General features: G+C 45.8%; 2 protein-coding genes across 2 annotated transcripts; both read left to right on the plus strand.

Annotated features, from left to right (window-relative positions):
• The first annotated feature begins 3,393 nt into the window (after nucleotides 1–3,393).
• On the plus strand, nucleotides 3,394–4,612 carry LOC135903553 (cuticle protein 16.8-like). The gene is made up of 3 exons (XM_065433865.2): nucleotides 3,394–3,427; nucleotides 3,521–3,574; nucleotides 4,148–4,612. The coding sequence occupies exons 1-3, from the start codon at nucleotides 3,416–3,418 to the stop codon at nucleotides 4,394–4,396; spliced, it is 315 nt and encodes a 104-aa protein (XP_065289937.1). The 5' UTR covers nucleotides 3,394–3,415; the 3' UTR covers nucleotides 4,397–4,612.
• Nucleotides 4,613–12,177: 7,565 nt separating this feature from the next.
• Nucleotides 12,178–14,110, plus strand: LOC139058003 (cuticle protein 16.8-like). Its single transcript, XM_070536747.1, has 3 exons — nucleotides 12,178–12,259; nucleotides 12,399–12,458; nucleotides 13,602–14,110. The coding sequence occupies exons 1-3, from the start codon at nucleotides 12,248–12,250 to the stop codon at nucleotides 14,040–14,042; spliced, it is 513 nt and encodes a 170-aa protein (XP_070392848.1). The 5' UTR covers nucleotides 12,178–12,247; the 3' UTR covers nucleotides 14,043–14,110.
• Nucleotides 14,111–14,408: the final 298 nt, after the last annotated feature.

The following is a 14,408-nucleotide window of genomic DNA, read 5'->3' on the forward strand; positions in this document are numbered from 1 at the left end:
AGAATGGACTGTTTGGCCTCTAACAGATGGGCTAGCCTGCTGTCCATTTTCTCAACAGGAAGGTCGGTGCAGACCTTAGAGGTTGCACGCCGAACGTCATCTTGAACCTGAACCATCCATTGCTCTATAGTAGGTCGGGAATCTGAGGGAGACCTCTCCTCCCGAAGCTTGCGGAATTTATCCCAGTCCGTGTACGAGAATTCGCGCTGTTTTTTACCCACGATAGGAAGCTGGGCCTCACAAATATAGTGGTCACTACCAAGGTTCTCAGCCAAGTTATTCCATTTGGCCTCAGTCACGTTCTTAACGAAGATGAGATCGGGGGTAGAGTCTCTACACGTGGATGTCCCGATTCGGGTAGGAAAGTTAGGGTCAGTGATCAGCGTCAGGTCCAGATCCATGGAATTCTGCCAGAGATGCTTACCCTTATTGGTATCATAGTTATAACCCCAGGCATGAAACGGGGCATTAAAGTCCCCTGCGACAATAAGAGGGCTTGAGCCTGCCATGTCTATGGCCTTGCGGAGCAGAGTCTTAAATCTTTGCCTTTTTTCGTTGGGACTACTATATATGTTAAGAACATATATGCTGCCTCGGTTGACCCGACCAGGTATGACCTCTACCATAATATACTCAATATTACTACCAGCCAATTTGAGATCATGTGTCACATGAGTGAGTTTCTTACTAACAAGAGTACATAACCCCCTCCCTCCCGACTGCACGGCGACCGAGCAAAACCCAGCCATCGAGATGCCAGGCGGAGAGGGTTTCCTGTAATAAGATAACCTGGGGCATCTTTTCACAATTGCGTAGATATTGCTGTAGGGGAGCCTTCTTCCTAGAGAAGCCCCTACAGTTCCATTGCCAAATTGCCAAATTCGGAATGTCTCAAGGGGCGGAGCCATCTCTTACGAGCTGAACGCCGACTCTAGGTGGGGCTAGAATCGGGGCTACGTTGCTAGCTGTTGGTTCAGAAAGACGTATCGGCGGGTTCGGTGGCGTTACCGGGCCCACCACAAACTCGAGAAAGGATTCCATTTTGGCCAACCGTTGGTTGGTGTTTGCTTCTAAGGTCGTCATCTTGCTTTGTATCTCAGTGATCCTATCACCTAACTGTTTCAGACTTTCGCTGAGAGCGGTTAGCATCTCGCGCACCTCTGATTTAGCTTTACGTGACACGTTCTCCTGATCACAAGCTATTGCCCTCTTCTTCGGTGGTCGTGACCCGTCGCTACCCTCGGCCATCGGGACTTCCAGAATTTCCGCGTTGATGGTAGCGGTGGGTTGCGAGTTCCTAGCGCCCTTAATCTCTGCTATCTCAGCCATTAGCCTATTAATGTTCTCTCTCATGGCCGCGTTCTCGCGCTCTAATCTCGTGATTTTTTCCAAACTATCATCATGCTCTGGCAGCGACCTCGACATCACCTCTGATGGTCCTCCACGGACCCGATCTGCCCAAGTGGGACGGCCCTCCTTGTGGACCACCTGATGCTGATGAGCATGTCCCCGGGCTCTGGATCTCGACCTGGACCGGCTTCTGGGCTCGAAGCGAACCATGGAAGCAGGGTAGCTCCTCCCCTTGCACTGTATATTCCATAAGAGGTCTCGCTGAGCGGCCAAAAGGCCGAGAGCGGTTTCCTGCCACGAACACTTATGGTCCACCGGCGACGCGGTCGAAGGGAAACGAGCCGTAAAATTTGAAAAAGTCCACTCACTGGCAACAGTCTGGTATCCAGTTGGAGCTCACAACTTCACGAATCCGTCGACGATGAAATTAGGCACCCACAAGCAAAAAATCCGGTCAGAAACTTCCCAAAAAACGGGAGCCGATGCGGACAAAGCATTGCATGTTCTCTTCTTCTTCGTCTTCCACAGAGCCGATGGCCCTAAATTATCTGTACAAGTTTTTCTCAAGACAAATAGCATTAGCGTTAGTTCTGGTGTAGACAGTTCTTTACTGAACTTTAGGTTATTATGTGTAAAGTAGGCGAAGCTTTCCTATGGCTAAAGTTGACCCATTAATTATGGGTTGCTAACCTCATGCTGTTGCCCTGTGGGCTGTCATTAACACAAATGATATGCTTAGATGTGCACGTAACTACCGAACCTGCTTTGACGTTGAAGACGCCTTTACTAAAACCACACCCGTGCAGAGATACACACATTGCAGATTTTAAAACCGCAGACGGCGAGAAAGTTTCATTCAATTTCGGAAACTTTCGTTGCCTTAAAATTGTAATCAGAGAGACCCGCCTGCTGCTTTTCTTTCACTGACCAAGAACTGTTCAGGAAAGCGCTCAAACATAGTTGGAAGAGTTTCAATCTTTTTTTGAAATGTGTAACAAGCCTAACATATCCTTCACCGATAACTTCTGCCATTATTCAATATTCTATAGCAAAGAAAAAAATTTATATGTATTTTTAGATTCGCGCTGGCTAACATCAGAAACTGTGCGTTAACCATGCACTCAAACTGGCGCCTGTGCATTTTTTGTTTTTGGTTTTGGAACTTCGCATGGCTAGTAATAAAAGACAACCGACCAATAATTTCGATCAATTCAGTCGCTAAGTACACAGATGTTGCTCTTGGTGCGACATGACACAATTTTAAGGACCAGTACGTACGTGATCAAGGCACGATCACTTACAAAAGAAAATACAGAAAATTCGTAATAATCACCTAAGTACAAAGATAGCCAGAAAGAAGAGCCAATGCTAGAACCTTTAATGTCAATCCATACGGTGAAAAACACCAACGTTAGAACGCTCGCCTCTTGAATACTTATCAGCTAGCCTCACCTTATCTTGCTACTTCCTAACCACACTTGCTGTCATCAGCAAATGACAACCGCGCAATACCAGTTGATAGAAAGCGATCGCGCCGTCTGTAAAAATGGAACCCAATATTAGTCACGAGTGCACTTCATACGAAAGCGGATAGTATTGACGATGACGATCTACAAAAGATAATTCTCAAAGAGCAGGTCACATCAACACGCAGGCTTCGGCAGTTTGAACGTCGATTGCTTCATTGCTTCTTTTTCTGGAGTTTGGTATTTGCACATTCCACAGTCAATTAGAAGTAAGGCCTCTGCTCACCAACAAGACGTCTCAAGTCAAAGTGAAACCGACTCCATCAAGAGTCAGTGACTTTTCAATGTCTGGCATTTACGACGGCCTTGTGGAGGGTCTTTGCCACACACTCTCGCACTCGTCGCGAGCGACAGATTTTGCGTCGCAGATCAGCGCACGGCATCAGCTTTTTTTTTTTATCCTTTCCTTTTAGTAGCACATCACGTCCACGTCTTTAGCGATTTGGGAATCTGCTCTGAGTAGGTATAAAAGCGCCAGCACTTCACGGTGAAAGTCAGTCAGTTCTGATCCCAGGAACAACACTCCTACTTCTACCACCATGTTTGCCAAGGTGCTGTGGATACTTCCATCTCCATGCCAGGCCTGCCAGGCCTAGCAGCTCTGACCTACTGATTTCTCATTGGTGGGCGCTTTTTTCTTACAGGTCGCTCTCTTCTGCCTCATCGCCGTCGCTGCCGCGGCTCCCGTTGAGGATTACGTGAGTTTTTAATATTTCTAAAGCAACGACGCTCCGTCGTAGTGTCCGGGCATGTCTGTCAGTGAACCTCTAATTTATACGTAGGCTGTAAGAATTTTGCGCCGACAAACGCTTACATTATAGAAAACGTAAAACTTCTTGCCATTGCACTAATACGAAGAATTCGAGGAGGATGTTCGAAAACACCTGATCGACAAAGATTACTAAACCAAAATGATGTTCAAAGGGGTGTGTGATTGTTTCAATCGGAGAACACGTCGTCGCCAAACACCCAAGGAGTTAAGTTAAGCAAATGTGAAAATTCATCTTTTGTGCCTTGTACATAATTAAAGTGCGATAGGAATGCCTTAGTCGTCTAATGAGACTTCGATCATTATTGATTTCTTGCTACATTTGCTGACGTTACAAAGAAACAGTCCGGTTTAAATTTTAGCAGGCCTGTAAACATTTTTTTACAGCGTCACTACTACGCAATAATACCGATATCAGTAACTCCTCATTTTGTAGCATTTATTGAGTGAAACAGACTTGTCACATATACTCAACGCGGGCAACTGCGCTTGTTTCACGCAGCCACCTCAGCCATACAGCTTCAGCTATGACTCCACCGACGACTACGGCACCCGACTGACCCGCGAGGAGACCGGTGACGCCAACAACAACAAGGTCGGCTCCTACAGCTACACCGACGCACAGGGCATCTCCCGTACCGTCAGGTACACCGCCGACGCCGAGGGTTTCCATGCCACCGTTGACACCAATGAGCCCGGAACCAAGAGCTCCAACCCAGCCGATGCCGTGTACACCTCTAGCGCCGTCTAAGTCGCCCCCGCCCCAGCTGCCGCCGTCGTTGCCAAGCCCGCGGTCGTGCAGTCCGCCCCAGCAACCGTTGCTGTGCATGCCACTCCTGTTGCTGTGCATGCCGTGCACCCAGTCCAGTACGCCGTGCACCCAGCCCAGTTCGCCGTGCACCCAGCCCAGTACGCTGTGCACCCAGCCCAGTACGCCGTCGTCCACCCAGCTCCTTTCACCGTCGCCAAGAGAGCTTGAGAAGTTCGGAGACGGTTCCTCCCGACACAACCGAGCAGGGAAGTTATAGGTCAGCAGAAATGAATTACTCTCTAAATTGGCCCAATGCGCAAGAACGAAACTTCTTTCCAAATTTCCACTACAGCTCTTCAGTAGGCTCAGAAAGTCACCATCTAGTCTCTCTTGAGTCTTGTTATTCACATACAGAGGTTTCATTGATTTATCAGAGAATATATATTCCGTTGTTGCCGTTTCTCCCAGAATAAATATTGATGTTACACATAATGCCAACCCTTCTGTGACCCGCCGTGGTTGCTCAGTGGCTATGGTGTTAGGCTGCTGAGCACGAGGTCGCGGGATCGAATCCCGGCCACGGCGGCCGCATTTCGATGGGGGCGAAATGCGAAAACACCCGTGTACTTAGATTTAGGTGCACGTTAAAGAACCCCAGGTGGTCGAAATTTCCGGAGTCCCCCACTACGGCGTGCCTCATAATCAGAAAGTGGTTTTGGCACGTAAAACCCCATAATTAATTAAATTAACCCTTCTGTGTTTTACTTTCTTTCTTCAACAGGCCACTGACTTTGAGCATGTAATGTGTGATGCTTTTGTATTTCCAAAGCACTGATGATATAGTGATCTGGAAACATGAGACACCAGTGATGCATCGTAAAGCTTAATGCCTGTTAGAGACCATGGTACCTAAGCCTGGTAGAGCCCAACTTGTGTAAAATATATATAGGTAAAAAAATCAACCTGATATAGATGCAGGAAAACCAAGATTTCATTGATTTCCAAGCTTGAGCGTTCTATCAATTCGAGACAATCTCGTAAAAGTTTCTTTCCACAGCTATGCCAGTAAAAGCGCTCAGTAAGAGCAAAATACGTGGAGACTGTAATGAAGATAAAAAAGCATCACTAGACGTTGAATATGGGAATGCTACAATATAGCCATAGAAGAGTACACCGCAATATTTATTGCATTTAAATGCGCATGACTATAAGCTTCCCGATTTTTATGTCAAATGTCACGCTTCTTTCCTGGACATAATGCTGGCGAAGGGAACGAGAATGATACAAACTTTTTGTCGCGCTAATGGTAGATATATTCTGTAATTATTTGGTAGAAGAAAAAGCTAGCGTGATCATCAAGTTTCGAGAAGGGTCGGGTGCCTTACAAGTTCCTTTACTGTTCTGCTGTGGACTGCCACATATGCCACATGGGCGGCAAAAGTATTTATATGTTTAATGCGTTGGGTCTGGTCTCCCGACTCTTTATTTTGCCCAGAGTGACGCATAAAAATAAATTTAATTGCTCAAGGAAAACTTCAGCACTCTTTTAGTGCTGGAATACATTCCGCTCGTGGAGCTTAGTGAGTGCCACATTATGTAGGCGGTGCCTTTGCAAACCAGTCGCGTTCGACCTTGCGACATACCGGTACGTTCTCGTCCCAAGCAATGGTCTTCTCGAGGTCAACTGGTGTAGTAACGCCTCACGCAAAAGACCTGCAATTTCGCTTGAAGCGCCAGAATCAACTCCATCATGTTTTTGAAATATATTCGTGAACCAATTAAAGTTACACGCAAATGCGTCAAGTACAAACTTGTGCCTTCGGAAAGTACTCGTCTTAGAATAGTGGACGCATGCCTAACAGAATAGGAATGAAAGGAAATGAGCATCAAGGGGCGAAAACATATAGTGCGCAAGAGTAAAAATAATTTGAAGCCGGGTTAGGATAGCTGATGCGTGATTTAAAAAATTGTACAATATAGAAATAAGCACCAGGATGCTAAAATATCTAACACAAAGCAGCAAAGAGAATGCGAAGTTAAGGTAGTCGCTTCATGATGTTATGAGTACAGAGAACAGGCATGAAACTGTGAAAGTGACACATGAAATTAAGGTGGAATATTCTGGACACATTACATAATTTGTATGTGGAAGACGTTTTTACGAAAGGCGAGTAAGTAGAACAGACAACCTTAGACTTTTTTCAGCGTGAGTCACGTAGCTTTCCGCCATACGTGGTACGCAGATACACAGGCTATCCCGCACATCACCAAAATCGTCACGCTTAGCATGTCATTATGATAGGTCAATGCCACCGTTTGCTTTCTTTTATATCTCACAATCCTTTTTTTTATAATTTAGAGGGTAGCTAACCCTAAAACGTGCCTGTTTGATTCTGGTTCAACGTAGCCTAACATCGTTCTGGCTCTATTCTTAAAACAGGTTTGGCGCAGTGCGCTTTGCTTTGCCCTCAGGTCGGCAAAATAAACAGAACTCTGTCAGACTCAGTCACCAAATGTCATTTTTCTATTTTCTTTAATCTGTGCCCTCGTTTGGGCACAGATTAAACAAAATTCTACCCACCTGGGCTCCCTCTCACTAGACTCGCCAGAATTCTGCTCAGCCAGGCTCATTCAGGCTCACGGGTCATACTAAGACAATTAATCGGAGTGGGTCGACTCATGAGGGAGTTTGCCATCCTATGCTCTGATACAGAAGCAAGGTGAAAGGCAGGGAGGTTAGCCAGCAGGGAAGATCCGGTTTGCTACCCTACGCGCGGGAGAGAGGGCAAGGGGAGGGAAAGTGACAAGGAAGAAGAGAAAGAGAAATAAAGCGAGCAGAGGTACACAGTCACAGAGGTCACTGTCATTGCACACAACCACCGCACAGCAAAGTATAACTTGTAGCACTGTAAACATTAGTTCAGGCTATAGCCGCCTGTCCAGTTCTGTTGCCTTCAAAACCTGCAACAGGGCCCTCGTCCTCATAACGGGCGATGGCTTGTGATGTCGGCATTCTAAAATGTTTACCTCTGGCAATTGTCTTTTGTCCATGGGCACTATCACGATTTCGAGCAATCGTCTCTGTAAATTGTAGCGAGGACATTCACAGCGAAGGCGTTGAATAGTCTCTTCGCTACCAGACGAGGCCTTGTTGGCGCATTGGATACGGAAAGCAACGGACTCCGTAAAGGCCACTCCTAGTCATACTCGACAAAGCAGGGTAGCTACACGTCGGCAGAGTCCAGATAGAATATCGTTGGGTAACACGTTAGTCGATATCGTTGGGTGACACGTCTTGAAACTGAAGGGGGTAGCTATCGCTGGGAAAAGCACGGCTCTAAATCTGTATAAAACTGCACGTGGTCGGTCTACCTCTCGGGCAAAAGGAGCAGAGTTAGTTGTTTAAGAGTAGGTGATGGTAGTTCAGATTTTTTTTATTCCTGGTACAGTGAGGTGCATTGCTCGTCGAGCCAAACACCATGGAGGAATCAAGGGCTTAGTTGCGGGGTTGAAGCCTGAAGGAAGGCGGGTGTAATTAACCTTAATGGTTATATATATAAAATGAGCCCTCTGCTCTGAATAGCGATTCTTCTCATGGCTTCGCGTGGTAGCATGCGTGTATCGGAATTGAACTCGGCTTTGGACGGACGTTCCCCAACTTGAAAAGACAAGTAGTCATTTCCAGCCAATAGGAGTGCCGGTGGCGGCTTTCCTTGCGTTGTCGTTCACGCATCCTTACTTTCCCCCTACCTAACTCCGCCTGAGTACAAGGGGATGCATCCCTGAAGGTTGATGCTAGCGCATAATTTGTGTTATTGTTAGGAAATTTTCACATCAATTCATTTTATCAGACAACTCTTTAATAACTGAAGAATCTATTGTTTATGGAGAAATCCACCACAGCATAGTGGACTGCACAACAATTCAAAGTTTAAGCAAATAAATCAAATAGCACACACCCCGGTATGTAATTGATTATACCAAATAAAACGAGCCACTCAGTTTAGGCAAGGATACATATACTTTAAGAAGGGCGCCCCCTACACTCTAAGAGCAGTTTACCCCCTTTAGCATGCCCCTTCTGCCACACAACGACAACCGGCATATGCCTTGATGCATTTCTTTTCTTTAACGCTGCTAGCCCGGAACTTTCCAGTAACGAACGGCAGGCGCGTAATCAGCATAGAACAGTTTACACCCTTTGTAGTGCCCCTTCTGATAACGCGCGTGCCATTCGTTACTGGAAAGTACCGGGCTCGCAGCGTTAAAGAAAGAAAACGCATCAAGGCAGATGACGATTGTCGTTGTGTGGCAGAAGGGGCACGCCAAACGGTGTAAACTGTTCTTAGAGTGTACCGCTCTTAGTGTACGTTTTTTTTGTTATCGTATCTGCTTCTCTTTATCTCTCCCTCTTCTGCTCTCTTTCTCTTTTTATCCGCCTACTCCTTCCCCCTGTGCAGGGTAGCCCACCGGAACTAAGCTTGGTTAACCACTCTGCCTTTATTTGAATCCTTTCTCTCTCTTCTCATATACTTCGACTTGGCACCGCCTATGCTATGGTCTTGTATAAAAGGGAAAAAACTGACAATGTTGCTTCACCTCATGCGCGATAGACCATGTTATTTTGTAAAATAAAAAAGAATATGACTCTCACCGTAAGAAGATTTCGGGAAAGCTACGTGCTTTGTACAAGTGACCACTGTCATTCGTAAAGATTTTGGGTGCATAATAATCAGGCAAAAATACAATCCATAGCTGCACACGCTGTAGTGCCGCTTCCGTGAGTATTATAAGTTTACTCAGTTCTATTATGACACCTTTTATCTCGTTCTGCTTAGGAGTTCGGGCGTTCCCGCTGCAGTCAATTTTAGTGTCTGTTCTCACGAGTGCCTTCATGAGGTACGCTATTCTTTTCTATTTTATTCTTTTTTTTCTATTAGCGAATCATATGAAACGGTTCGTGTAAAGCAAATGAATTATATAAAGCAGAAGAATCTAGCGATAGCATAGTTCGTTCAAGGTAAACGATAATCTTTCCGCGTGAAGTTATAACAAGCGTAAAATAGAGGCACATGAAAACAGGACCAGCTCTGACTTTCAATTGAATGTTTAATCATTTGCAGTCACAAATACACGCGTGCGCACACAATCGGAAGATCACATGAAACCTGTCAGAATGTCTTTGGAGTACAAGTTAATTGCTCAGATTGTCTACGTTCTTTAACGTTATGCATTCTTTGCTTCATTCGAGGCATTCAGCAGGGGATGGTAGGTAGGTATGTTGCTGCCTCCCCGCAGTGTAATAAAAAATGCACGACTGACAGTGGAATTAAACCTCCGCCTTCGAGCATTGCAGCCAAATTTTCTAGCCACTAGGCCCCGATCACAGGCATGTTCCTCTTGTGCCTCGGAGGGCTAGCTCTTTTAGACGCTTGGCGCGTGTACCGCGTGCCACCTTTTTCTATTTTTTCCTGGTGAGAAGTCGTGCTTTGGGCGCTATTTTAAACTGCGCTATCTCCGGGATGGGCCCTCATTCTACAGTACTTCCTTTGTGACAGTCAGCGCTCTACGGAGAAACTGTTCATCATCGCATCGCATTCATACTTAGGTTTATCACATATGATCATTTATTCGCTCGAGTGCAAATACCATCGTCTATTCAACATTTACCACATGACATAAACAAAGGTACGTACGACTGGATAATAATAAGTCGCCGATTACGTCGCAATCCGTGTTTTTCTCGCTATCGGAAATCTCCATGTTTCTCTCGCTCTCGCGGATTCCCCAAACAGGGCTGGATGGCCCGCTACCTGCAATATCCTTCGCATAACGTGGATTCCTGCAGTGCGTGGGATCCGCGCATTTTTTTTTAGAATAGTTTTACATGTTTCATGATAACTCAGGAACACTTATTGCCTACGTAACTTTTAGAATTCATCAGACATTGACACCCGGCATTACCTTTAGTCGCCAACATCTCCTTAAGTTCAGTTAATAAAGAAAAGGGAAGCTTAGGGCAGGCATTCCCACAAGAAATGCCCCAAACCTTATGATCATTATTTATTTGCTTGTGTGACGGGATCGGTTAAATAGGCGTGGCGCAGCTCACATCTGCTTTGTTCCGTTCTCGTGTTAGTGTCCACGTGACAATGCGTGACATCAGATGTAGCGTTGCATTCATCACAGAAAAGCTCAGAATCTCCTTCGTGTCTCTGAAAAATGCTGTGATATTGTAGTTTGAAGGACAATCCAAAACGTAAAGGACAATGGTTAGGTCGAAACTGATCGAAAAAATTGAAGAGAGCGATGCCAGGAACTATATGAATTAGCAGTGGTGTCAATATCAAAACTTTATTCGTAAGCTTCTGGAGATTCGGGAGCCTAGCTGTTATTAAGATGTAGAGACTAGAACTGTGGATAAATGCTTTGACGGTATTTATGTCATATAAACATTTCCTATACGAGAGCTGTGACTGAATTCTGTTCGTCTCTTTGCTCTGTGTAACAGAACACAAATTAGCAGCCGCAGTGCTTTCTACCAGAGTGTGTCAAGAAGCAAAATTTTAACAGAAAAAGCATGGTCGAGTTCATGTTTTCATGCAATTACTCACCCACTTTCTAGATTTCTGGCAGATCCGCCATATTCCAAATCAATTGCAAGTACAGTCCACGACAAGCAACCAAGGACAGACCTCGTGACTTACGATTCTCAGTTACACAGCAGGGTTTCTTCTTCTATTTGATGAATCCCATAAAGCAAAAAGGGACACTCTAGCGCTATTCAGACGATGCTTCGAGCTTAGCCCAAAGCCTGATGCCTCATTTTTGTGTGTCAAGAGCACCTTTCGGCATTGCATCTTTAATCCGTTATCCCACGAGGCCGCGAAAGATTAACTGCGGTGAATAACGCACGGTGGTCTAGGATTTCCTCATTTTGTGCGTGTTATGTGCAGCAGGATGTGTTTATAACCCTGCGCACCTGTTTTCATATTGTGTTTCATAGCATCAATGCAAACGCACAGTGTCGTAAATTAACCGTGCCCGGTAAAAGTATTGGCGCGCACGGCCATTCAAGCGCAGCTAAGTGAACACAGTCACGCATCAGTGCGCTCAAACAGGTCGAGAGGTTTTTGTATGCAGACTAGTGCAGAAATAAACTGGTGAAATCTACCCTCTCTATTGCTTAGGGTCCCTTCTAGTTTTCGGAGCAACACTGCCCCAGGCACGACGTTACGCCTTCACTTTTTCTTTTGTTGGCATTCCACAAATGAAAAGCTGCCATTGCGGTGGCTCCAGGTGGGAGTGCAGCCTGGCTTGCTTAAAATGAAGAGAACAATTAATGCGCACAATAATTCGAGATTGAAACGAGTATCCTATCTTTACGGGAATGAAAATTTGGAGGGTGGACGACGCATTGGTAAATTTTCATCGCAAAAAGTGTGAGAGTACTTCCATAACGCACACAATACAAGGGCTCCTGTTCCTACATGGGGAAGATTGCGATCTACGTGACTGTGTCGAGAAAAAGAGAACCGGTGAACGCTTCGCAACCTTAACGGCTGCGATGAATTACCGGAGAGGGTGATCGCGTCCGTACCAACCCGACTGCATGCTTGGGACGCCCTTTCCCCAGCGCTTGGTGCCCTGCGGCTACGGTCAGCGCTCATTGTGAGCGTGTGCGTGGAATGTCGTCTCGCCCTGCTATGATTGGCGGAGAGTGCTCGCAGGTGCATGTTGCGTCAATGAATACCGCGTAGCCTGTGAATCTTGAGGAGCAGGCGTATATAAGGACTCGAGGGCACAACGTTACCCTTGTCCATCAAACAAGAGCCAGCGCCCGCCGACACGATGTTCTCCAAGGCACGTACCCGTCTCCTATCGGTTCTTTCGTTGAGGGATTACCGTTGCATGAAGGATACCCATAGTGAAAACCAAGCGACGTTACCGGGGTTCTACAGTGAACCTTTGTTCACGCCTGTTCCTCTTCTTTACGCTGCAGGTTCTCCTGTGCTGCGTCCTCGCCTTCGCTGCCGCCCAGCAGCAGCCAAACGTCGATGGGGTGAGAAATTTTCGAATACTTTAAAGGCAAAATAGTATTTCACAGTTTCGTAATTCCAAAGATTCGAAGGAGTGAACTGGAAATATATGTTGAGATAGTTGATTATCGAAGTAATTTTGCTTATCTGCCGGTACCTAGGTTAACTTCTAGATTATTTTCATCTTGGCTCAGGTATGAACGGTGCCCAATCATATGGGACGCATGTACAAAGGTTTCGTCATCCAAACTTTCATCCATCTCAAATGCCTCTGTCACTAATATGAGTATCAAAGCCAATCAAAGCAACAAACGGTCGCTCCTATAGCTATTCCTTAAGTATACTTAAACCTATATATTTTAATGCCCAAAATATTTGCACCTTTGCAATGTGTCGAGAAATAAGCCCTTTCAAAGGCAGATCAAAAATAGGAATTGGGGCCAGAGAAAAATCGTAACCATTACAGAGGTATCCCGAAAAAAAACTGCGTATAGCAAGCAATTCCCATACACATGTTTTCACTTTTGCGCGAATGATGAAGGAGTATATATATATAAGATATGAAAGAACGAACGAGTGCAAGGAGGTTAAGTACAACAGAACATTCGACCTTACAATGGAAGACAGGGGAGAGGAACATAACTTGATGAAAATATTTCAACAGCTTCGTTCTGTTTACTGAACTTTACTGTTGCACATAGGACAAAACAAAAGAAACCGACACACATGTATGGCAGTTTAGCAGCTCTTTTGATAGTCTGTGATATATTAGAATAAGTTGTTTCATGGATTAATCCAGAAATTCCCGGCTTATTTACCTTATGCATGAAGTGCTTAGCTATATTTTGCTATAATTGATGAAGCAGGACAGTCCAACAGCCTCTTTTCTATCAGTACGAAAGTAACCTTTGGCTACATTTATCACAATCCTTTGTCAGAGATTTACACTGGAAAAGCAACTATTTCTTCATCAAGTGAACTATACCACCATGCTTCACCAGTAAGATTGTAGTAGAATAATTGCAGCATGAACGGGACAATCAATGACAATGACTTGACCACGTGTGTGGCACACTGACAATAAACGAATACATTCTTTTCGCTAGTCCTTGCATAGGTACGAGGGCCCAAGCAATGATATCTTGCTTCTTTTGCAACCTCTGCAGCCACCACAGCCGTACAGCTTCAGCTATGACAACACCGACGAGTACGGCACCCGCATCTCGCAGCAGGAGACCGGTGACGAGAACAACAACAAGGTCGGCTCCTACAGCTACACCGACGCCAACGGCCTCTCCCGTACCGTGAAGTACACCGCTGACGCCGAAGGTTTCCACGTCACCGTCGAGACCAACGAGCCAGGAACCAAGACCTCCAACCCAGCCGACGCCCAGTACGTCGCCAACCCCGTCGAAGTCGCCCCAGCACCAGTTGCGGTCAAGCCAGCTCCAGTCGTCGTCAAGGCCACCCCAGTCGTTCACGCCGTCCATGCTGCCCCGGTCGCTGTGCATGCCGTGCACGCCGCCCCAACCTTTACCCTCCACGCTGCTCCAGTCGCTTTCCACGCTCCCCTCACCTACACCCTCGGCCGTGCTAAGAGCCGTTAAGAAAGACCTGTTGTAGTCCTATTACAATTAGACGCATTAAATAATTTAACACGTTCACACAAAACTGAGCATCATTGTGTTTCTTTCTTGATTCTACTGTGCCTCGCTACTTAAAACGCTCTCTGGCTTGTGAGAAAACCTTGAAAGAACTCCAAGGCACCTTTCTTTAAAACCGCAGTAACTTTGCCTTCAATTGCTTCTTTTTCTTCCTTTTTAAATCCTACACGATAGGCATGGGGAGGCTTTGAGAAGCCCCTGAAGAAAGCATCACGACTGGCAAATGACATCATCTTGCTGCTTCAGTGAAATGTTCGTATGTATGCGGTGAGGAAGTGACCAATGTACATTTGGGGTCCCAGTGGGTCC

Source organism: Dermacentor albipictus, chromosome 1 (assembly GCF_038994185.2).
Source record: "Dermacentor albipictus isolate Rhodes 1998 colony chromosome 1, USDA_Dalb.pri_finalv2, whole genome shotgun sequence".
NCBI lineage: Eukaryota > Metazoa > Arthropoda > Arachnida > Ixodida > Ixodidae > Dermacentor > Dermacentor albipictus.

What these genes read in the sequence shown, in the direction of transcription:
- LOC135903553 (XM_065433865.2), top strand. An exon ending in CGGCTCCCGTTGAGGATTAC is followed by an intron (nt 3,575 to 4,147) that starts GTGAGTTTTTAA and finishes TGTTTCACGCAG; the next exon opens with CCACCTCAGCCATACAGCTT.
- LOC139058003 (XM_070536747.1), top strand. An exon ending in AGCAGCCAAACGTCGATGGG is followed by an intron (nt 12,459 to 13,601) that starts GTGAGAAATTTT and finishes CAACCTCTGCAG; the next exon opens with CCACCACAGCCGTACAGCTT.